This window comes from Aquarana catesbeiana, linkage group LG10 (genome assembly GCF_042186555.1).
Source record: "Aquarana catesbeiana isolate 2022-GZ linkage group LG10, ASM4218655v1, whole genome shotgun sequence".
NCBI classification, from domain to species: domain Eukaryota; kingdom Metazoa; phylum Chordata; class Amphibia; order Anura; family Ranidae; genus Aquarana; species Aquarana catesbeiana.
Window position 1 is genome coordinate 79,174,225 of NC_133333.1, and position 25,813 is coordinate 79,200,037.

At 41.5% G+C, this 25,813-nt stretch overlaps 1 protein-coding gene across 2 annotated transcripts in view; it reads left to right on the forward strand.

Moving 5' to 3' along the window:
- The window catches only part of TFPT (TCF3 fusion partner), an 87,193-nt gene extending 64,721 nt beyond the window's left edge, over positions 1-22,472 (forward strand). For both annotated transcript variants that reach the window (XM_073602312.1, XM_073602311.1), the window contains 2 exons: positions 20,843-21,073; positions 21,157-22,472. In XM_073602312.1, the coding sequence (XP_073458413.1) occupies positions 20,843-21,073; positions 21,157-21,291 (366 nt within the window). In that variant the 3' untranslated portion in view covers positions 21,292-22,472. The remainder of the gene's footprint in view (positions 1-20,842; positions 21,074-21,156) is intronic.
- The last annotated feature ends 3,341 nt before the right edge of the window (positions 22,473-25,813 follow it).

Consider the following 25,813-nt stretch of genomic DNA (forward strand, 5'->3'; position numbering starts at 1 on the left):
GTATTAATATGACCAAGGAACCAGGACAGTTTATAGCAGGAAATGTAGTTCCACTTATGGTAAAGCTCAGGCAGAAGAGTAAGGTGTGGAGTCGCTTACCTCTCTCGGTGGCTGGTCGGATCAACCTAATTAAGATGGTATGGATGCCGCAAATATTATATATAATACAGAACTCACCAGTATGGATCCCAAAACATTGGTTTTAAAAAATTAGAAAGAGTATTTAGAGAGTTGCTCTGGAAAAACGGTGCTGCAAGGATCTGCTTGCAGGCATTACAGCGGCCGAGAGAGGTGGGAGGCTTGGCATTGCCGAATCCGAGTTATTACTTTTTGGCGGCACAATTACAGTATATGAGAGGAAGTAATATATGCGTAGAAAGGGAGGTAGGAAATAAATTATTACTGAATGATACCGGATATAGATATATATATATATATATATATATATATATATATATATATATATATATATATATATATATATATATATATATATATATATATATATATATATATATATTTAAACTGCTGCGCTAATACCCTGTGACATAAAAAATTGCAAAACCCACCAATTTATTCTCTAGGACCTCAGCTTTAAAAAAAATATACAGTCAGGTCCATAAAAATTGGGACATTGACACAATACTAATCGTTTTGGCTCTATACACCACCACAATGGATTTGAAATAAAAAAAACAAGATGTGCTTTAACTGCAGACTTTCAGCTTTAATTTGAGGGTATTTACAAACAAATCAGGTGAACAGTGTAGGAATTACAGCAGTTTGTATATGTGCCTCCCACTTTTTAAGGGACCAAAAGTAATAGGACAATTGGCTGCTCAGCTGTTCCATGGCCAGGTGTGTGTTATTCCCTCATTATCCCATTTACAAGGAGCAGATAAAAGGTCCAGAGTTCATTTCAAGTGTGCTATTTGCATTTGGAATCTGTTGCTGTCAACTCTCAATATGAGATCCAAAGAGCTGTCACTATCAGTGAAGCAAGCCATCATTAGGCTGAAAAAACAAAACAAACCCATCAGAGAGATAGCAAAAACATTAGGTGTGGCCAAATCAACTGTTTGGAACATCCTTAAAAAGAAAAAAACGCACTGGTGAGCTCAGCAACACCAAAAGACCGGGAAGACCACAGAAAACAACTGTGGTAGATGACCGAAGAATTCTTTACCTGGTGAAGAAAAGAAAAACGCCCTTCACAACAGTTGGCCAGATCAAGAACACTCTCCAGAAGGTAGGTGTATGTGTGTCAAAGTCAACAATCAATAGAAGACTTCACCAGAGTGAATACAGAGGGTTCACCACAAGATGTAAACCATTGTTGAGCCTCAAAAACAGGAAGGCCAGATTAGAGTTTGCCAAACAACATCTAAAAAAGGCTTCACAGTTCTGGAACAACATCCTATGGACAGATGAGACCAAGATCAACTTGTACCAGAGTGATGGGAAGAGAAGAGTATGGACAAGGAAAGGAACTGCTCATGATCCAAAGCATACCACCTCATCAGTTAGGCATGGTGGCGGTAGTGTCATGGCGTGGGCATGTCTGGCTGCCAATGGAACTGGTTCTCTTGTATTTATTGATGATGTGACTGCTGACAAAAGCAGAAGGATGAATTCTGAAGTGTTTCGGGCAATATTATCTGTTCATATTCAGCAAAATGCTTCAGAACTCATTGGACGCCGCTTCACAGTGCAGATGGACAATGACCCGAAGCATACTGCGAAAGCAACCAAAGAGTTTTTTAAGGGAAAGAAGTGGAATGTTATGCAATGGCCAAGTCAGTCATCTGACCTGAATCCGATTGAGCATGCATTTCACTTGCTGAAGACAAAACTGAAGGGAAAATGCCCCAAGAACAAACAGGAACTGAAGACAGTTGCAATAGAGGCCTGGCAGAGTATCACCAGGGAAGAAACCCAGCGTCTGGTGATGTCTATGCGTTCCAGACTTCAGGCTGTAATTGACTCCAAAGGATTTGCAACCAAATATTAAAAAGTGCAAGTTTGATGGATGATTGTTAATCTGTCCCATTACTTTTGGTCCCTTAAAACCTGATTTGGATGTAAATACCCTCAAATTAAGGCTGAAAGTCTGCAGTTAAAGCACATCTTGTTCGTTTCATTTCAAATGCATTGTGGTGGTGTAGAGAGCCAAAAAGATTAGAATTGTGTCGATGTCCCAATATTTATGGACCTGACTGTATAATGTTTGGGAGTTCTAAATAATTTTCTAGCAAAAAATACTGATTGTTACATTTGAACAAGAAGTGCCAGAAAAGGCCCGAACTGGGAGTAGTTAAAAAGTGCACTACAGTCCGTGTACATAGAATGGGGGGTTTAGCTCAATGGCAACACTTTTCATGAACTTCAGTCTTCCTTATTTAAAAGTAAAGATTATGTACAGCAGGATTCCCACACACAGGTGTTCATCTTCATACAGCAAAAAAAAAAAAGCAACACACAGAGCAGTCAAGGTCTACTTGAAGGCGACTGCTCTGATTCGTAAAACAGATGTTTTGTTTGTATTGGCAGAAGGTCCTAAGAGAGGACAGGCAGCATCAAAATCTACTATTTCTAAATGGATTTGTCAAGAGATTGTTCAAGCTTATGGTTTAAAGAGGAAAATTCCACCTTTTCATATTAAAGCGCACTCCACCAGGGCTGTTAGTACTTCCTGGGCAGTGCATCACCAAGCCTCCATGGCTCAAATCTGCAAGGCCGCAACTTGGTCTTCAGTCCATACATTTACCAGATTCTATCAAGTAGATGTAAAAGGTCATGAGAATATTGCCTTTGGGCGCAGTGTACTGCAGGCTGCAGTATAAGTCCTCTAGTCTCTTAGTGCCTTACTTTTGTCGTGTCTCCCTCCCTTCAGTTGGGATCGCTATGGGACATCCCGCATAGTACTGTAACTACTATGGCTCTGTGTCCCATGATGTACGATAAGAAAATAGGATTTTTAAAACAGCTTACCTGTAAAATCCTTTTCTTTGAAGTACATCACGGGACACAGAGGTCCCACCCTTCTTTTTGGTATACACGTGTATTGCTTTGCTACAAAACTGAGGTACTCCCAGTAGTGGGAGGGGTTATATAGGGAGTGGACTTCTTGTCTTAGGGTGTGCCAGTGTCCATCACCTGAAGGTGGCCTATAACCCACATAGTAACTACTATGGTTCTGTGTCCCGTGATGTACTTTAAAGAAAATGATTTCACAGGTAAGCTGTTTTAAAAGTCCTATTTTATGTGAATCAGATTATCTGCTTCCCAACCAACCGCCGCAGTTATACTGCGGCAGGTTGGCTCCCCTGCGCGAGCCGTCATAGCTATACGTTAGCTTGCGGGGTCTTGATAGAAGGCGAGCGCGCACCTGCTGCACAGCGGTCGCAATGACTGCCGGCCACCAGGAGACACAGAACAGGGACGAGTGTGTGTAAACACACTTCCCTGTTCTGTTCTGACAGGAGTGACAGATCGTGTGTTTCTATTAGCTAGGAACCACGATCCGTCACTTCCTCTAGTCATTCCCCTTCAGTTAGAATCAACTCCCAGGGAACACAGTTAACCCCTTCTATGCCAGTGACATTTTTACAGTAATAATCAATGCATTTTTATAGCATTGATCGCTGTATTAATGCCAGTGGTCCCAAAAAACGCTTTTTTTTTTTTTTTTTTTTTTTTACCAAAAATATGTAGAAGAATACATATCGGCCTAAACTAAGAAAGAATTAGCTTTTTTTTAAAAAAAAAATTGAGATATTTAATATAGCAAAAAGTACAGAATATTGTGGGGGTTTTTTTCAAAATTGTCGCTCTTTTTTTGTTTATAGCGCAAAACATAAAAAACGCAAAGGTGATCAAATGCCACCAAAAGAAAGCTCTATTTGTGGGGGAAAAAGGGGCGTCAATTTTGTTTGGGTGCAACGTCGCACGACCGCGCAATTGTCAGTTAAAACGACGCAGTGCCACATCGCAAAAAGTGCTCTGGTCAGGAAGGGGTAGATTCTTCCGGGGCTGAAGTGGTTAAAGGCTCCTCTTAGATCGAGTTTTATGAAAATTTGACAATTTCATTTCTGCGTCCCTAGTTGTAAAATAGGGGACAATCAGCGCAAACAAATATAAAATCGATAAAAAGTATGCAAGCTGAACACTTTAGGTAATCACATATGCCTAAAAACATATAATAAAATGGGGGTAAGTGCAGCGCAATGAATTAAACTAAAAAACAATCAAAAGTCCAATGCACATCTGGAGTGTGGTAGTTGTCAAATATCCTTATGACAAATAAAAGATGTGTAGACTCCAATGATACAATCTGTCATATTCAGCTTTACCCAGATAAACAAAAATGCGCTTACCAGATTCTGTGGACCTCTGCAAGCACCAGACCAGCTCAGCAGAGATGTATACCAAATGGGTATTGACTGCTCCAATGCCCGCGGGTGACGTCCACAAGTAAGACTCCTCCCCCCGAGTCTTACTTGTGGACGTCACCCGCTGCCACACTGTGTTTCGGCATCAGATCAGTGATTGTGCTGCTGCCCATCCTTTTTTTGTTGCTCCCTTGAGCGTTCGTTTTTGCTTTTACTTTTTGTCAATGACTTTTTATAATAAATATACGGAGTGCACTTAGATTGTGTCCTCATTTCTTATGTGCATTGGAGCGGTCAATACCCATTTGGTATACATCTCTGCTGGCCTGGTCATCCACATCTCTGACATCCCCCTGCTGGACGGTTGTATCATCAGGCCTCATTGAGGATTCAAGAGACGGCACCAGGAATTACCATCATCGCTGTGGGGATACATGTGGGTTTGACCTCTGCTTGCAGAGGTCCACAGAATCTGGTAAGCGCATTTTTGTTTATCTGGGTGAAGCTGAATATGACCGATTGTATCATTGGAGTCTACACATCTTTTATTTGTCATAAGGGTATTTGACAGCTACCACACAGTGCAGGTATTTATTGGTAACAATAGATAAGTAATCCACACTTACAAGGAAGTAAGGAAAGAACAGCTCCGAAGGGGGGGGCAACTCATGGAGTCCCTCCGGAGTCACTCTGCTGCTTATCCTCGCTATGGACGTTGGGACTGATCCATGAGTTGCCCCCCCCCCCCTTCGGAGCTGTTCTTTCCTTACTTCCTTGTAAGTGTGGATTACTTATCTATTGTTACCAATAAATACCTGCACTCAGAGGCGCTTTCCTCTGTTTTTTTCTCCTGTGTATTAGAGAGCTGACTTCGCTCACCTGGAAAAGCTTGCCCTTAGCGCTGGTTCCTATACAGAGACACCCAAGTTTCTCAAACCACAGTTTTTTAACTACAGTGACTATCCGTCATGGACTCTTTATATCTCCAACAATTACAGACTTATCCCTATCTTTAGTCTACTGTATATCCCACTGCATTTTTATTGCATTATTTATTGCATCATTTTATTGCATTATCTCTATTACATTATCATTAGTCCTATGCGCTAGTATATATGCATAGAAACTTCCTCCCCACAGACCCTGCGATTGTGCTATGGACCTAGTCCCAGGTTCCAGCATCCCTAGAGGCCAGGTATATCCCCTCAGTCTCCCTGAGACCAAATCCATATCTGAGTTCATTGCAGAACATCTCCAAAAGGGATTTATCCGAAAATCCTCATTTCCTGCCAAAGTGGGGTTCTTCTTTGTAAAGAAAAAAGATGGTTCCTTTCGTCCTTGTATTGACTGCCGAGGATTAAATGCCAATACAGTTAAAAACCGTTACCTGCTGCCACTTATTGTCAACTGTCAAACGGTGGGTGTGGTGTATATCATGTTCTGTGAGTGCGGAAGTTTCTATATTGGCAAAAACGTCAGTTTTGGTGTAGAATAAAGGACCATGTGTATTACACTAGTAGCCATCTACTGTACACGCCAATAGGACGTCACGTGAATTTCCAGCACTCGGAACAATGTGGTTATCAGATGTTTCAGCCTTATCCCTTGATATGGGATTATTCAACAATTTGGTTAATTGTCTATTATACATGGTCATCTGTTCATTCTTAGTTTGTAGTTTTGTTTATCAGTGTGTTTGTTTGTTTTTTTCCTAGTTTTTTGTTATCCGCATAATGTTTGCCTGATGGCCTAGCCTGGTTGAGACTGGAATGAATTGCTTCATATGGATGGACATATGTTCTGGATTCTCCTATATGTGGACAATGGTGCTGTATTTATCTACTTTCCTTTCTTTGATAGAGCACCCCACAGGCCTGGGCTCCTCACTGATGGCTGTGGGGTTGGCCTGGCTGCTGGGCGGTGCCGTTGGGTGTCCTGCTCGAATATGTCTGGGCATGCGTGACATTGTCATGATGCTGGGGATCATGTGAATGTTACGTTGTGCCGTCCCCAATGGGATGTTCCCTGGCCGGTAACCTGTGTACTGGCGTCATGAAGATGGTTGTTTTCCGACGCATACTTCCAGGCATGCGCAGTAGTTTGCGGCGTACGGGATGACGCGAGTGTGACGTGATGACGTGTCAGCCACAAGATGTGCTTCTGCCTGCGTTTGATTGTTTTGGCGCCATATAGACATAATTCCTTCCAGAAGAATGCTTGTAATCCAAAGCACTCATATATCAAAGTGAGTTTCCCCATAGGAAATAATGGAAACTCAGATAATCCATTCCACAGCCACTGCTAGTCCATGCAGTACCGCATGTGGCCGGTGCAGGGGTGCTGAAGACACTCAGAGGATACTTGGCAACACTCGGGAACCGAGTGTCTCCAAGGGTCTCCGAGCATCTCTGAGCGTCACCGGCACCTCTGGCCAAACGCAGTACTGCACACCCCAGAAGCCTGAATCCTGCTCGTCTTGTGAGACAACGCTTGCAAAGCGAGTCAGAATTTTTTTTTTAAATGGCTCATATTGTGAAATGCTCCTAAACCGCGTTACTTGCAATCCGAGGTTCCACTGTATAGGGACAGCTCCTCCCTTGTGCACCAACGGGGACACCCGCACATTAAGACTTCAAGGCGAGGTGAGTTAGATGTGGATGGTACCTTTTTAAACTTTCCCTTGATACCTCATATACCCTAGCGTCATGGCTTATATTATCCTTTGTCTCGTTGAATGCCCCCACCCTACATAGGGTTTTTGGGTTTGGCTTCACTAGTTGAGCCCCCAGACGGGGGATACCCGATTATGCTCTTGAAAGGTGGCTACTAATACAGTGCAAGATTTTAATTCCATTTCTCCCCCCCCCCCCCCCCCCCCCCCCTTTATACTATATGTGCAATCTTTATTCCTCCATATATCATATTGACTTATTCATAGGCTTCTTTCCTCCAATTTTTGGCAAAGTTTACCTGAGAGTACCATGCAAGAGACAGCTGCAACTTTGAGAGGTGTTCTTACTATTTTTGGTAAGCACCATGTAGCTGTAATAAAAATACAGCTTCAGACTTGATTCATTTATTATATGGGAGCATATATTGTGTACCCCCAGATATCTGAACCTTGGTGGTTGACGTTGTGCCCCTTTTATGCGCATCGTGACCTAATTGATTCACATCATTCTATTCCTAATAGGTAAGATACATCATATGAAAGGTGTAGTAGGCCTTTTATTTTAGGTATAGATTGAGAGACATCTCATTTATTTTACTTATAGAATTATCAGTGACTTTGGTTATTTTGGAGGTTGGATACCCTTCCCCTTGCTTTTCAATCCAGGTGTCACATGTGAAAGTTAAATGCCTTCAACACCCGGAAGTTGATCTCTTCTGAAGGATTGGTTTGATTTATATTTTATCTTGTGTGGTGTCATCCTATACAGGTTTCAAGACCTATCAGGCAAGCATATATGTTGTGTTATGTTTGTCTTGTTTGTTCATGTACATCATTTTCCAAGATGCATATACATATATATAATTGCTTAATACTTTTGTGCATATTTAAATGTTTTAAACAATAAAAACAGGTAGGTATCTGCGCTACTGAAAAAGGTACTAATATTGGAAGAGGAAAGCAGCCAGCTCTATTTGTTGATAAGCAAATATAAAAAGTCCACACTAATAAAAAGCAAGTATTTGAAGTATTAAAATATGAAAAGATGATAATCTCTTCACCAGTTTTCAGTGTGCATAGGGAAGCACACCACACCACGTGAGAATCAAATCTGCTTACCAGGTATCAGCAAGTGATGGGCATTGATTAATAACTTCCCAAGGGATGATTACATCTGAATTCGTCAATCACCAGTAAGTAGATGGTTAAAATACACTGCAAAGCTTGCATCCATTTACTTGTTCCAGGCAGCAACAAAGCAGTAAACTTTTAGCAGTCAGTGGGCGTCTCACCCAATCAAGGAGATATCACCACCAAATGGAAATAAAGCAGCATATAGTGAAGCCCGTCTCACTTGTGAAAGGATTTATTGTAGCAACTTACATGTACAGTGAAAGAGAACGATCATCATAAAACAGCCGTGTCATTCTGCGTGCTTGTGTCTCATAGCCAGCCTGACATGTTTCATCCTAGTGGATATCATCAGAGGCATGGCTCTACCACACAAGCATGCCCTTTTAAGTGTTTCACCAGGTGACGCGAATCACGGAGGAATTAACCCCCAGGATGATGCGAAAACCCAGAAATACTGTGCTGGAACGCATCACGTCATGCGCCTGCATTCCATACATAGGAAATGCCTCTTAGATGTGAGAGACGGAGGAGGAGCCCCCTAACAGACGCACCAACGGGAAACAGATCTTCTAGCTGCTAGACGCTATCATGTCAGCGCTAGGTAAATACATGCACAAAAAATATACAAATGGCTTAAGGATACAAAACAGATTTGTAGGAGGATCACATAAGTCGTGCAATGTATAAAAACATATATAAAATTGCAATAAACGAATATATATATATATACACAAATGGCTTAAGGATACACACCTCTTAACTGAGGGATCACATGAGCCATACGGTGTATTAAACCATGATAAAAATGTGAAAACATTTATTAAATGGGCGTCACAGTGTTCGTCTTGGAGGTGTGTTTGGGGTCGTTATCATGTTGGAATACTGCCCTGCGGCCCAGTCTCTGAAGGGAAGAGGATCATGCTTTGCTTCAGTATGTCATAGTACATGTTGGCATTCATGGTTCCCTCAATGAACTGTAGCTCCCCAGTGCCGGCAGCACTTATGCAGCCCCAGAACATAACACTCCCACCACCATGCTTGACTGTAGGCAAGACACACTTGACTTTGTACTCCTCACCTGGTTGCCGCCACACACGCTTGACACCATCTGAACCAAATAAGTATATCTTGGTCTCATTAGACCACAGGACATGATTCCACTAATCCATGTCCTTAGTCCACTTGCCTTCAACAAACTGTTTGCGGGCTTTCTTGTGCATCATCTTTAGAAGAGGCTTCCTTCTGAGAAGACAGCCATGCAGCTGTGAGTGTACTCACTTTTGTGAGATACTGTATATAGAAATGGCTTAAGGATACACACCTCTTAACTGAGGGATCACATGAGCCATACGGTGCGTTACACCATAATCAAAATGTGAAAACATTTATTAAATGGGCACCACAGTGGTGTAGTGGTTAGCACCCTCGCCCAGCAGCAAAAAGGTTTGCTGGTTCAAATCCCAACCACCACACCACCCGCCAGGAGCTTGCATGCTCTCCCCATGCCCGTGTGGGCCCCCCGGGTACCCTGGCCTCCCAACACACTCCAAAGACATGTCGGCAGGTCAATCTGCAAATTATGGTCACCACATAATCTCACCAATATTATGACGTTAATATAGAAAAAATACTCACTTACAAAAAGAAAGCATTAACAGCACTTCATATGAATAACAGATATTCACCAATATGATAGTCGCCTATTAAACTACAAATTATATTAAAACAGTGAAACAGCTACTAAAAAGTGTCCATCAATCCATTAAAATTCAATGATGATATTATTCAAAAGATATAAAAAGTGGTGTAGTGAGTCCTTCTATTGCCAATTCTGTGCATGCAACTATAAGCGATTAAAATGGGCCTCTAATCCAACCGAAGTAAATGGACCATAAGCTGCTACACCTTCACCGATCCACCTCGTGAACACCCCTTTGTGTGTCTGCTTACCAGAGGTAAGTTAACAGGGCCTGTAGGATTCTTCTCAGCAACAGTCTGCAACTCAGTCACTGTGAACCTCAGCACTTCATGGCAGGAACGGTTCAGTATGGTGGATATATCATGCAGGAATACAAAGGGAGGTTTTCCATTGTGTTATACCGTTTAAAGAAAAGAACCATCCCCCTAATACAAGTTATGCTTACTACTAAAAAGAAGTTGTAAAACAGCCTGTCACAGTATCAGCATCAAGCTCACCGCTGGGCGGAGTTCCAATCGACCCGACCTTTGCAATGAGTCCCAGGATGAAGCTTACTGTGTGGAGCTGGTAGGTCGCGTGGTCGCAACACGACTCTACATTTAAATAACATGGGTGGCGGGCTCCCATGACCTCGTCATTTCGAACAGCGTCGTAAACAGTCCCGCCCACCTAAGGATAATAGGAACCCGGCGTCCCATACATCCTCAGTGGCTCGCTCTTACAGCCATATATTACTATAGCTGATGCTTCCCATGCATATCTATAGTACATCATCATATATATTAAAAACATTTCCAATATCATCTAATGATGTCTCCATCTAAGTATATAATGGAACCAAGTATTGCTAAAATAAATAAACAATATATGATATATAAAACAAGGCGTACTTACATATATGCCATAAACATAATGTAATCATAATAATGACATTCCAAAGCTCTGCTAGAATGTAATAAAAAAGCTTCACCTGATACTACCAATCAAAGGCTCTATTTGCATAGTTGGCAGAATAGCTTCAAGCAGTATAATCAGTTACCATAAAAATATTTTAGAAACGGTTAATACTTATGCCTGGAAGGCGAAAAAGGAACTTATAAAATATATTTATATTAAAAAGTATTTATAATAATAACCAGGCAGAATAACCCTAATTAAAATATCCAAATGCTTGAAAGTGCCATACGTGATAGGCATGACCTTTTTGACCTTAATAATTACTTATAAAGCAATTAAGGTCTAATTCTATATTCAATCCATTGGGGCTGAGGGTGTAGGTCAAAAATATCCACTGCGATTCGCATCTGGATATTTCTCGCACCATATTGGCCCCTCTCCATCTGGGATGCAGTTTGTCGATGCCCCAGAATTTAAGGCCCATTGGATTTCTATTGTGTTTTTCCCTGAAGTGTAAGAACACACTATGCTCTTTGTACCCTATTAAAATATTATAAATATGCTCTGATACTCTTGGCTAATGTTCTTTTTGTGCGGCCAATGTACATGAGGCCGCACGGGCATTCCAGGGCATACACTACATGCGTAGACATGCACGAGATGAATTCCTTAATTTGGAATTCCTTACCATTAGCTGTTGATACAAAGCTTGTCAGACCTCTCAAATGAGTGGCAACTTGCTGGCATGCCTTACATTTTCTGCAGGCATAAAAACCTGCTCGATCCCAAAACATTTTTATTTTGTTTGGGGAATCTAGTACCTTTTTTACCACTTGATCTCCAAACTATGTGGTTCTTCTGTATATAAAAGGTGGGTTTTCTGGTAAAACCTTGCTCAAAACTTTATCCATACTGAGGATGTTCCAATGCTTCTTAAATATGGTTTCAATCTCCCGATATTGTTCGTGAAACCCACTTATAAAGCCCCATTCATGTTTGGAGTCTTGTCGCCTTTCTTTGGGGACTAGACAGGACTCTTGTGAATTAGAGCCCAGCTCTGTAATCAATTTGTCTAGAGGCTGAGCTCTGTATCCCTTTTCCACCAAGCGTTGTTTTATATATTCCGCTTGGGTCACATAATCTATATCAAATGTACAATTACGACGTATACGTGTAAATTGCCCCTTGGGTATATTACGTAACCATTGTGGATGATGTCCACTTTGGACTGGAATGTAGCTATTGTGATCCGTACTTTTAAAAAACGCTTTGGTGTACAGTTGATTCTCCCCTTTCATTACCATGACATCAAGATAATGTATCTGCTCCTGACTCCAATTAAATCCCAGTTTAATGTTATTGGTATTACTGTTTAGCAAAGAGAGGACACAAGAAGAGGAGAAAAAATGCTGCTCACACCTAGTATTAAGAAAGGACAAAGAGAGAAGTTCCCCCAGGGAGATTGGTGCCTCGTAGCTGGTTATTTGACCATCTATTTGAATAAATATATCTTTTCAAATAATTTCTTTTTTATATATACTGGGTGTACCGCTTAGTCTATTTTTGGATTTTCGCTGCAGGTGTGGTTTGCTCCCCGACCGATCGTCTGCCCTGACGGGGGGTGATCCCTTAGTGTGATTTCTCGTAAGCCATATCATTGGACTACCGCCCCGTTTTTGGTTGCGGTGTCGGTGGAGGTGCTTTGAGACCCCTTGGGGAGAAAGAGTAAGCAGCTTTTAAAGGGATCTCCATGTAAGAGGCTTCTTTTTTCCTGCTGGACATACATTGTTGGGTAATTATAACACACGTATGCACTGTATATCATTTTTACTGTGCGTAAGTACTCTGTCATATGTGTACTTATACTATATATTTCTCAACAGACTGACCCTTAGTATACGGGTTGAAACACGTCAGGTTTAATTTCCTATTGTCGACATTTTTGTCTAATGTTACTATGGAAATATGTCTGTATAATGTATGTCTGATTTTATAAGTTTAAAAGCACTTCCTACTGGAGCTCATTTTTTAACTTTCATGTTATGCGATTTTTGTAAAATAAACATTTCTATTTTTATACATTACTAACTCAATACTGGTATTTTGCTGCCTAAAAACCCCACCCTGGGGAAACTTCTCTCTTTGTCCTTTTGGTATTACTGTTTAGCCATTTGGAATATTCAACTAGAGAAGTCTCAGAGCCCTGCCATATCATGAACATGTCATCAAAGTATCGTTGGTAGAAAACCAATTTTTTTCTCCTATTTTGGTACACCCACTTGTCCTCCCACTCACGAACAAGTTTGCCAGACTCGGCGCAAACTTTGCGTCCATTGCAACTCCAGTCTTCTGACTGTAGAAGTTGCTAGCGTACCAAAAATAGTTATGTGTTAAGCAGTAGTCTAAGATCATCCTTAGGATTTTTTTCTGAATGAAAGGAATATCATCCCTTTTACTGAAGGCCCAATTAAGAGCCAGGAGCGCGTCGTCGTGTTGTATTATCGTGTATAACGACGCCACATCAGCCGTCACCAGAAACACTTCAGTGTCTTTAGGGATGGTTACGCTCTTTAACTTCTGTAGAAAACTTGTGGTATCTTTAAGGTATGCCTTTGTGGCTATTACACTAGACTGTAAAAAATGATCTAAGTACTAGCCTACACGAGCCATTATTAGCCATTGACTATAGGTCTAGCTGGCAGCTTCTCTGGGTCCTTATGAATTTTAGGGACAGTGTATATCGTATCCATAATCACCACTCCCCCTCCCTTATCTGCCGGGCGGATGACTATACCTTTCCTGTTTTCCAGGGCTTTGATGCCATCCGTTATGTGTTTTGGATTTAAACTTTTTTTAGTTGTGACTTTGTCAAATCTTTCAGGACCAATTGTTTAAACACCTCTACCTGATGGTTGGCAGGTTGTGGTGGATTGAAGAGTGATCTATTTTTTAAGCCGCTATCTACTCCAACAGTCTCTACTGTTTTTTTAGTCCTTAAGTCATAATTATTGGACAAGAAATATTTTTTTATGTTGAACTTTATAACATACTTGTGTATGTCAATGTAAATATTGAATTTGTTCATTGGTGTGGTGGATGTGCATTTCAACCCAGGATTCAGAATGTTTATTTCTTTTTATGTTAATGTGACCTTGGAAAGATTGTAAATTCCACTTAGTCTCGTTCCCTTCTCCTTTTTCTGCTGGACTCTCCGCCCTGCTTGGCAACCTCTTTGTGATTTGTCCTTATAACCCTGGCTGGGCTGTACTGTTCCTTCCATTCTGGAGGGTGCCACCATTCCTGCGGATTGTGTGGATATTGTGGTTGCCCCGATCGGTCTCTCCAAGGACGGTTTCCTTGACTGCAACCCCTGGGATGACCTCTCATACCCCTCCCTAAAAAAGGAGTTGGACGGGGAGATTGTGTATTATATTCATTACCTCTATTGCTCTGGTTTCCCAGCACATCATACCTATTCTGGGTGCTGACATTATACATTTGATTATATCCAGTATTGTCAGATGTATATCTAGGAACCCCTTGACCAATATTTCAACCTCTTTCCGACTGTTTTCTCCCCCTCCCTCTTAAGTATTGGGAGGTTTGTGTCGGTCTTGCATCTCTATTAGGCTGTTTAGCCTGGGGTGGCATCTCCATTGGTCTATCACTAGGTACATTATTACCATGCTGATTGACTTTGGGTAGTAATTCATTGACCTGTGATTATTGTGGGAAAGTATCTGTATTATCCATATTTTGCCACACATAGACAGAATTCTTTTTAAAATCATTTATGTCTCCTAAACTTTTTTAATTTCTTCTTTTAAGTTTCCTTATCAATTTTCTCCAACCTCTTTTTTATATTGCTATCAAAATTGATTAACCGTTGTGTGCCTTTTATGGGATCTAATTTTCCCTGTAGGTCAGTAATCTTTTTTTCTAACAATGTCATTTTTTTCTTTTTTCGTTTTAACACTAATTGCTGCAGTTTACAGCCGACTCCATTGAAGAAGTCCAGCCATTTGGATGTAGATTCTATGTCATCTAGTCCATCTTGCGGACTGACCTCCCACCTTAAACTGCGCATAATAATTTTTGCTTTTAAGTAATGCACAAAAGTCTGCACATCCCACCAAGTACGGATCTGCTTCTCTAGAGCACTACCCAAAGAATTCAGAATGACATTGTAATCCTCATTCACTTCCCATTCTTCTTCAGAAGAAAAGAGTGAGTCCAAGTTAACTTGGTGGTTATTAAGATGGTTAATGAAATCCATGATCGCTATGGGTACAAATAAGCTATAATAAGAACAAAATATCAGAAGTAACAAGTATTTCTGATCCCAGCGCTCGAATAGAAAAAAAAGTAATTTGCACTTTCAGCCCCTATTATATAATCAAAAAGTCAATATAAAAAAAATACTCACTTAAAAAAAGAAAGCATTAACAGCGTAGGATCCTTCTCAGCAATAGTCTGCAACTCAGTCACTGTGAACCTCAGCACTAAGGGGTGTTCACTAGGTGGATCGGTGAAGGTGCAGCAGCTTATGTTCCATGCACTTTGGTTGGATCAGAAGCCCATTTTAAATCGCTTATAGTTGCATGCATGGAATTAGCAATAGAAGGACTAACTACACCACTTTTTATATCTTTTGAATAATATCATCATTGAATTTTAATGGATTGATAGACACTTTTTAGTAGCTGTTTCACTGTTTTAATATAATTTGTGGGTTATTAGGTGACTATTGCACTTTATGAGACAGCATATTGGTGAATATCTGTTATTCATATGAAGTGCTGTTAATGCTTTCTTTTTTTAAGTGAGTATTTTTTTTACATTGACTTTTTGATTATATAATAGCAGCTGAAAATGCAAATTACTTTTTTCTATTCGAGCGCTGGGATCAGAAATACTTGTTACTTCTGATATTTTGTTCTTAATATTATGACGTTAAAAAAAATTTTTAAACATATTGGGAAGTTTTTAAAAATGATAGTGTTGGGCCCTGTCCTCCCAGACCGTCCACAAGTAGTATATAGAGGAGTTCCCCCCCTTAAACTTAGAGTAGCACCTAACATTGTAGACGCTCGCAATAGAGTTTCTTTTTTTCAGAATACAAAAGGTTTCTAACCAATAGAAACAAAGATAGAAAAATTTGCAGATTTAAATCTAACGTTACATTGAAAGAGTATGATATGAATACATTCATTACTTGCACGTCCCAAAACGTGGTTTACATGTTAACCTGTCCATGCGGTCTACAATATGTGGGCCGCACGGTTAGGGCTATGAACGTTAGAATAAAAGAATATGTGTCTAACATCAAAAAGGGGTTTCCCGTCATTACCTAGAGTGTCACAACAAAATCCAGCGGTACTACATTCACAGCTATTGATAGGTTTACTCCACATTGGCGTGGGAGTGTCGCTAAGGGAGAGATCTCGCATATGGAAACCCGCTGGATTTATTATTTAAAATGCTACACACCATTCGGGTTAAATGAAGATTGGGACGTGAATAGCTTCATTAATAACAGTTGAGGTCTATTATTTATCCTTATAGAGTTGATTGTGCACCCTCAGCACAAGGTAGTGGTACCAATAGCAATGACTCTAATATATTATGTTTTATGATATTTCGATGGGTGATAGTTTACTAAATGTCCATTAAGGGCGCTTAGTTTCCTATTATTTCAGGTGCTTGTGTAGCTCAGTCAATCTACGCAGCGCATCGCTGTGTGTTGTGCATTTGCATCGGTCCCTGCCCTCGGGGAGCTTGCAGTCTTGGGGTCCCTAACTCACATTCATGCATACTGTGGTCAGTTTGGACAGGATCCAATTGACCTGCCGACATGTCTTTGGAGTGTGGGGGGGAGGCCGGGGTACCCAGGGGGGCCCACACAGGCACGGGGACAGCATGCAAGCTCTGGGTGGGTGGTGTGGTGGTTGGGATTTGAACCAGCAAACCTTTTTGCTGCTGGGCGAGGGTGCTAACCACTACACCACTGTGGTGCCCATTTAATAAATGTTTTCACATTTTGATTATGGTGTAACGCACCGTATGGCTCATGTGATCCCTCAGTTAAGAGGTGTGTGTGTCCTTAAGCCATTTGTATATACAGTATCTCACAAAAGTGAGTACACTCACAGCTGCATGGCTGTCTTCTCAGAAGGAAGCCTCTTCTAAAGATGATGCACAAGAAAGCCCGCAAACAGTTTGTTGAAGGCAAGTGGACTAACGACATGGATTAGTGGAATCATGTCCTATGGTCTAAAGAGACCAAGATATACTTATTTGGTTCAGATGGTGTCAAGCGTGTGTGGCGGCAACCAGGTGAGGAGTACAAAGACAAGTGTGTCTTGCCTACAGTCAAGCATGGTGGTGGGAGTGTTATGTTCTGGGGCTGCATGAGTGCTGCCGAAACTGGGGAGCTACAGTTCATGGAGGGAACCATGAATGCCAACATGTACTGTGACATACTGAAGCAAAGCATGATCCCCTCCCTTCAGAGATTGGGCCGCAGGGCAGTATTCCAACATAACGACCCCAAACACACCTTGCTTGCTAAACATGCCTCACATTCTTGCTAAAGAATCTGAGGAATGTCTCCAGACCTAAACCCTATTGAGCATCTGTGGGGCATCCTCAAATGGAAGGTGGAGGAGCACAAGGTCTCTATCCTCCACCAACTCCGTGATGTCGTCATGGAGGAGTGGAAGAGGACTCCGGTAGTAACCTTTGAAGCTCTGGTGAACTCCATGCCTAAGAGGGTTAAGGCAGTGCTGGAAAATAATGGTGGCCACACAAAATATTGACACTTTGGACCCAATTTGGATATTTTCACTTAGGGGTGTACTCACTTTTGTTGCCAGCGGTTTAGACATTAATGGCTGTGTGTTGAGTTATTTTGAGGGGACAGCAAATTTACACTGTCATACAAGCTGTACACTTAGATATATATATATATAGATCTATATATCTATATATCTATATATATATATATATATCTATATATCTATCGTGTGTGTGTGTGTGTGTGTGTATATATATATATATATATATATATATATATATATATATATATATATATATATATATATATATATATACAGTATCTCACAAAAGTGAGTGCACCCCTCACATTTTTGTAAATATTTTATTATATCTTTTCATGTGACAACACTGAAGAAATGACACTTTGCTACAATGTAAAGTAGTGAGTGTACAGCTTGTATAACAGTGTAAATTTGCTGTCCCCTCAATATAACTCAATGTACAGCCATTAATGTCTAAACCGCTGGCAACAAAAGTGAGTACACCCCTAATTGAAAATTAGCCACCATTATTTTCCAGTACTGCCTTAACCCTCTTGGGCATGGCGGTTCACAAGTTGCCACTGGAGTCATCTTCCACTCCTCCATGATGACATCATTGAGCTGGTGGATGTCAGAGACCTTGCGCTTCTCCACCTTGCGTTTGAGGATGCCCCACAGATGCTCAATAGGGTTTGGAGTCATGCTTGGCCAGGCCATCACGTTTACCCTCAGATTCTTTACCAAGGCAGTGGTCGTCTTGGAGGTATGTTTGGGGTCGTTATCATGTTCATGTATCACATACTTTTTCCACCTGCACTGTGAATGTTTACATGGTGTGTTCAATAAAAACATGGTAACATTTAATTCTTTGTGTGTTATTAGTTTAAGCAGACTGTGATTGTCTATTGTTGTGACTTAGATGAAAATCAGATCATATTTTATGACCAATTTGTGCAGAAATCCATATCATTCCGAAAGGGTTCACATACTTTTTATTGCAACTGTATATTGGTCTCATCAGACCACAGGACATGGTTCCAGTAATCCCTGTCCTTAGTCTGCTTGTCTTCAGAAAACCGTGGGCTTTCTTGTGCATCATCTTTAGAAGAGGTTTCCTTCTGGGATGACAGCCATGCAGACCACTTTGATGCAGTGTGCGGCGTATGGTCTGAGCACTGACAGGCTGACCCCCCACCTCTGCAGCAATGCTGACAGCACTAATATGTCTATTTCCCAAAGACAACCTCTGGATATGACGCTGAGCACGTGCACTCAGCTTCTTTGGTCAACCATTGCGAGGCCTGTTCTGAGTGGAACCTGTCCTGTAAAACCGCTGTATGGTCTTGGCCACCATGCTGCGGCTCAGTTTCAGGGTCTTGGCAATCTTCTTATAGCCTAGGCCATCTTTATATAGAGCAACAATTCTTTTTTTCAGATCCTCAGAGAGTTCTTTGCCATGAGGTGCCATGTTAAACTTCCAGTGACCAGTATGAAAGAGCGAGAGTGATAACACCAAATTTAATACACCTGCTCCCCATTCACACCTGAGACCTGGTAACACTAACGATTCACATGACCCTGGGGAGGGAAAATGACTAATTGGGCCCAATTTGGACATTTTCACTTAGGGGTGTACTCACTTTTGTTGCCAGTGGTTTAGACATTAATGGCTGTGTGTTGAGTTATTTTGAGGGGACAGCAAATTTACACTGTTATACAAGCTGTACACTCACTACTTTACATTGTAGCAAAGTGTAATTTCTTCAGTGTTGTCACATGAAAAGATATAATAAAATATTCACAAAAATGTGAGGGGTGTACTCACTTTTGTGAGTTTCTTAAGCCATTTGTATATTATTTAAGCGGCATCGCTATAGTAAATGTATTTTTTGTGCATGTATATACCTAGCGCTGACATGATGGCGTCTAGTAGCTAGAGGATCTGTTTCCCGTTGATGCGTCTGTTAGGGGGCTCCTCCTCCGTCTCTCGCATCTGAGAGGCATTTTCTATGTATGGAACGCATGTGCAGGACGTGATGCGTTCCAGCAGAGTATTTCCGGGTTTTCGCGTCATCCTGGGGGGTTAATTCCTCTGTGATTAACTTCACCTGGTGACACACTTAAAAGGGCATGCTTGTGTGGTAGAGCCACGCCTCTTATGATATCCACTCGGATGAAACATGTCAGGCTGGCTATGAGACACAAGCACGCTAAATGCCGTGGCTGTTTTGTTTTATAATGATCGTTCTCTTTGACTGTACATGTAAGTTGCTACAATAAATCCATTTACAAGTGAGATGGGCTTCACTGAAAACTGGTGAAGGGATTATCATCTTTTCCTATTTTAATACTTCAAAGACAGTGTGTCCCTAGGAAGCTATTGAAATGCCAAACGCTTTGACAAGCAAGTGTATATATACATATTGCTAATTGCACTCATCACAGACTTTTCATCTTAGAGAAAGGATCCATATCTCCATGTCTGTTCTATTGGTATCTGTTGACCTTGTCAAGTAATGGGGGGTGTTGTTTGTTATATGTCATTTTAATATTTTTTGTAATAAAGATACATTTTTTATAATTATTGCCTCATGATATGCCCACAAAATCTGCCTTTTTTTAGAGAGAGTTTCTCTTTCAATCCTTCTATATATCTATTGAATGTTGGCATAGTGGGGGTTCTCCCTTTCTATGTTTAGATCAAAGCTTATTTATGTGTTAGAATGGCACAGTTGAAGTCCAGACCTAAATCCAATTGAGAATCTGTGGCAAGACTTGAAAATTGCTGTTCACAGACACTCTCCATCCAATCTGACAGAGCTTGAGCTATTTTGCAAAGAAGAATGGACAAAAATGTCACTCTCTAGATGTGCAAAGCTGATAGAAACATACCCAAAAAGACTTGCAGCTGTAATTGCAGCAAAAGGTGGTTCTACAAAGTATTGACTCAGGGGGGCTGAATCCAAATGCACACCACACTTTTCACATATTTATTTGTAAATAATTTTGAAAAACATTTTTAATTTTCCTTCCACTTCACAGTTATGTGCCACTTTGTGTTAGTCTATCACATAAAATCCCAATAAAATACATTTATGTTTTTGGTTGTAATAGGACAAAATGTGGAAATTTGAAGTGGTATGAATACTTTTTTTCAAGGAACTGTAGTATACATTGCTTTCTTTTCACCACTGTATATGAAATAATGTAGATTCCATGATCTTTTTTGCAGGATGAAGGAACTCGCACTTGTGCTACACCAACCCCTGCAAACTCAGAAAATGACCCCCCAGAAAATGAGGATCTGTCTAAATGTTTATCAGGACCACCCCTTGGTTTGGAAGTTGCTAGTCCAGGCAGTAGATCTCTTACAGAAGGACCACCAGCCAAAAAGAGGAGAAAGCACAAGGAGGAGAAAGTGTTAAGCCCAACTCTACTTCCAACAGAACCTCTTCTAGATCAGGTGAGTCAATGCAGTATAGTCAACAGATGTTTATTCACAATATGATGTGTAGGCTTATCATGTTCCTGATTGGCATTTTCCAGGTGAAGATGGAGGAAGATTACTTGTGTGATGGTGGTGAGGAACTTAGCCTGAGTTGGAATTCTCTCAGCCCAAGAGACAAGATTCTTCAGTACACCAAATTCTCTAGTCCTGGACCATGCTCAGATTTTGACTAATCCTCTGAGACCAAACATAACGCAACATGACTTCTATCACCTGAAATACATCAGTGGGTCTTCTGCACAGCAAACAAAAAAAATTGTTGATATTTTACTTTAACACTGAAGGCTTAGAGTGTAGGACTTGTATAACCAAATATAGTTAGTATGTTATAAAAAGCAGAGGGTGCAATCAGCGCAAAAATAACAATAACAACCCCCCTTTTGTATGCAAGCTGAACACTGAAAGAATTTTCACAAAAATCCAAAATAGTAAACATTAAACAGGGTATAAATGCAGCGCAAACAGAAAAATTCCAAAACGTTGGTGAACAAGTTCCAGAATATAATTTTTAAAACATGATGAGAAAAAATCCAGATAATTGGTGAACAAGTAGTCCTAGAAAGCCTTCACCAGTGATGTTAAATCCACAAAAGGTGACAGTCCCTCCACCTCCAGTCTTATTATCTACTCTCACCTCAAAGCATGGACTCCTGAACTAACAGGTAGTCATGCAAGCAGATCCCAATATACCAAATGGGTTAAAGCAGATCGCACTCTTATCTCCAGACTCCTCAGAACCAAATTACGGACATCGGATCATAAATGATAAAAAAGGAACAGATCTAAGTGCTCACTGTATGTTTAATAAGTTAATAAATGTGTCCAAACACGGACTACTCACATTTCAGCGGTTTGTTACAGGCATAAAAAACACAAAGCGGGTGACGTCATACGCAGCCTTCCCTTTCCATGCTTTGAGATGAGAGTAGATAATAAGAACGGAGGTGGAGGGACTGTCACCTTTTCCTGTTTAATAGTTAGTATGTTGAACGAGATGTAATGTGGATGCTGTAACGTTCACTTAAAGGGCAGATCTAGTACAAGAGCTGCATACATAGTTGACACTTCTATAAAGATGGACTGGAAATGTTTTGCCTGGGGTAAATACAATTACCTGTGCCACATTATGGCATAGTTCTAAAGCGTATGATTTACCCTATATATGCTATACTGTAATATATATATATATATATATATATATATATATGTATATGTATTATTTTATTTTATTTTTTTTCATTCTATAAAGATAACCTTTTAAAGAATGTTCTACTTTATAAATTAAATCAAGATGTCTGTCACTGTCCTAAATAAAAAAAATAAAATACCATACACTTGTTACATAGAATCCTCATCATTCACTTTCCTTTTAAGATACTCTGTTACTGTGCAAATTAAAGACGACGTGACAGATTCTTGCTGAGCACTATACACTGTTTTGTTCCTCTGTCAAGTCTTTGGGTCTAAAATCTTTGTCGGAGCATACACATGGTTAAGTGGCAGTGTTCGGATCTGGCAATTGGTTTGTGAGACCTGAGCATTACATCCTGGAATGCTCCTCCATTCATAGAAACAGGTATTTCCAGCAGTGGATCAAATCAGCACAGGAGTGCAGCAAAGGAATTAGTAGGTAGGGGTTGTTTTAGCAAAAGAACTTTGCTCTGAATAGAGAACTGGTCTCCCTGACTTGCTATATACACCCTAGCAGTTTTTCTTTCCACATTTTCCAAAATCTTGTAGAAAAAAATGACATGTTCAAAAGACTCATTATGCCTCATAGATTATACGTTGGGGTGGCTTTTTTTTCCAAAATGGGGTCATTTTTGGGGCATTTCCATTGTCCTGGTGCTCCAGGGCCTTCAAAAATGCAAGAGGTAGTCAAGAAATTATATGTGTAATTTATGTTCCTAGAATGCCTGATGGTGCGCATCTTGGGCCTCTGTATGTAGCCAGGCTGTGGAAAAGCTAACACGTGATATCGCCATACTCAGGAGGAGTAGTAGAATGTGTTTTGGGGTGTAATTTGTGGTATGCATATGCTGTGTGTGAGAAATGACCTGCTAATATGACAATTATGTGAAAAAAAAAAATCTTGATTTCTTTCTCGAACATCACGGGACACAGAGCCACAGTAATTACTGATGGCTTATATAGGGTATCACTGGTGATTGGACACTGGCACACCCTATCAGAAAGTTCAACCCCCTATATAATCCCTCCCCTTGCAGGGATACCTCAGTTTTTACGCCAGTGTCTTAGGTGATGGAAAGGAAAGATGTCCAGGTAGGATGGGATGGGGGGATTTCTCCTCAGGAATGTTCCCCCCCAGGCTAGGGGGGAGGTCGCAGGTGTCTGTAAGGTTGTACACCGCTCAAGCACCGCCGCCATTACCGCCATTACAGGTGCAGGCCCATCACTACTGGCCTCTCTCCTTCCTCCCCTTCCCCCAGCCTTTCCTCCATATTGTTTTCGGAGGGTCAGCCAGCGCGGGAAGCACTCGTTTTTTCGAAATACGAGGGTGGGGGGGCGGTAGAGGGGGGGCGGGGCGTCAGCACAGCATGCTCAGACGCCCACACAGGCCAGCTGCAGGCTATTAAAGGCACTCTGTACAGGTGCACACAGCCTTCGGAGGGACACAAAGCTGACGGTCGCATGTAATGTGGGACACAGGCATTCTCCTAGGCAGCATTTACTAGGTAACACCAGACTGGGCATTTGGTAGCAAGGCTTTTAGCCAGACTACATCGCTCAGCAGTCAGTGTTCATTTTGTGATACCTCCACCTTGTTGCTTTGCACTATGGGTAGAAGAGGTTCAAACACCCCAAGAACCAGACTCTAGGGGATCTCGTTCAGGTTCTGGGGACCCCCTTTCTGCAGCATCCTCCCCCCCAAGGGGCCAGGGACGGCTAGCCAGAGGGAGCCATTGGGGTCAGGGGCTATACCTGCCTCCGGCACTTCAGCCCCTGTATACATTACACAGGAGGTTTTTTCCTCAACTATTAATGGTTTAGAGGAAAGATTAATGGCCGTGATTACATCTTCACTCAGTGGAAGAAAACGCACTAGACCTTCCTCTGTTTCCCAAGACCCTCAGGAAGAGGAGCTCTGGGATAAAGGAGACGAATCCCTTTCAGAGGATCAGGATGGGACGGATGATTCCTCTTTGGAGGAATCAGGTGGAGAGGGACCCTCTGCGACTTCCCAGGAGGAGAAAGTCTTAGTGCAGATCCTTTAAGTTGCCCATATCTGAATCAACTAAAGAACCCTCTTCTTCTTTAGGGTCGCGGAAACCTCCTCAAAAGCACAGGCTTTTCCTGTTCATAATTTATTTGAAAAGCTCATTTATTCTGAGTGGGATCACCCAGATAAACGTTTTTTTCCGCTGAAAAAGTTTTCAACACTTTATCCGATGGAAGAAAAGTTTATTAAGATGTGGGGAATACCGGCCATTAATGCAGCTATTTCCTCCATTAATAATAGTCTGACTTGTCCTGTAGACAATGCTCAGATGCTCAGGGATCCTGTAGATAAAAAGATGGAATCCCTACTGAAGGATGTTTTCTCCTTGGCAGGTTCAGTGGCTCAACAACCTGCAGTTGCAGCGATTGGAGTCTGTCAATACTTAAGAGACCATGTTAAGCAGGTCATCAAAGTTTTACCTGAACAGCAGGCCCAGGGGTTGGCTAACCTTCCTGTGGCCTTATGTTATGTTGTTGACCCCATCAGAGATTCTATCGTGCAAACCTCTCGTCTTTCACTGGGGTTGGTGCATATACGTAGAATCCTATGGTTGAAAAATTGGTCAGCCGAAGCACCATGTAAGAAGCTGCTGGCTGGGTTTCCATTTCGTGGTGCAAGGTTGTTTGGAGAAGACTTGGATGATTATATCAAGAGAATCTCTTGTGGGAAAAGTACTCTCTTACCTGTTAAGAAGAAGAGTAAGCGTCCCTCTTTCAAACTGACTCTTTCCCCAGCGCCAGGAGCTTCAGCCTCCAGGCAGTCTCGACGGCCTCCTCCGTCTGGGTCCAGAGTCAAGAGTCAACCCCAGGGACAAAAGAAGTCCTGGGGGAAGAAGCCTACTAGGCAAAACACTAAGACCTCTTCATGAAGGGGTGCCCCCGCTCGCTCGAGTGGGGGAAGATTGCGACAGTTCTCAGAGCTCTGGCAGGAGGACTTCCAGGACAGATGGGTAATCTCCACAGTAACCTTAGGGTACAAGCTGGAGTTTCAAGAATTCCCCTCTCCTCTGTTCCTCAGATCAAGTGTCCCCAGAGACCCAGAGAAGAAGCAGTCGCTCCTTGTAGCATTAGAGTGACTTTTGTCGCAGGAGGTCATTATGTTGGTTCCCGCAGGGGACCAAGGATTGGGCTTCTATTTCAACCTCTTTACGGTCCAAAAACCAAATGGGGATGTCAGACCCATTCTGCATTTAAGGGATCTGAACCGATTCCTAAGGATTCAGTCCTTCCGCATGGAATCAATTCGGACAGTAGTCTCCACCCTGCAGGGAGGAGAATTTCTGGCATCGATAGACATCAGAGATGCATATCTGCATGTGCCCATTTTTCCTGCTCATCAGAAGTTTCTGCGCTTCGAGATAGGAGGGCGCCATTTCCAGTTTGTGGCTCTGCCTTTTGGGATAGTGTTCACAAAGGTCTTGGCCCCTCCTCTGGCCAGATTAAGGGCTCAGGGTA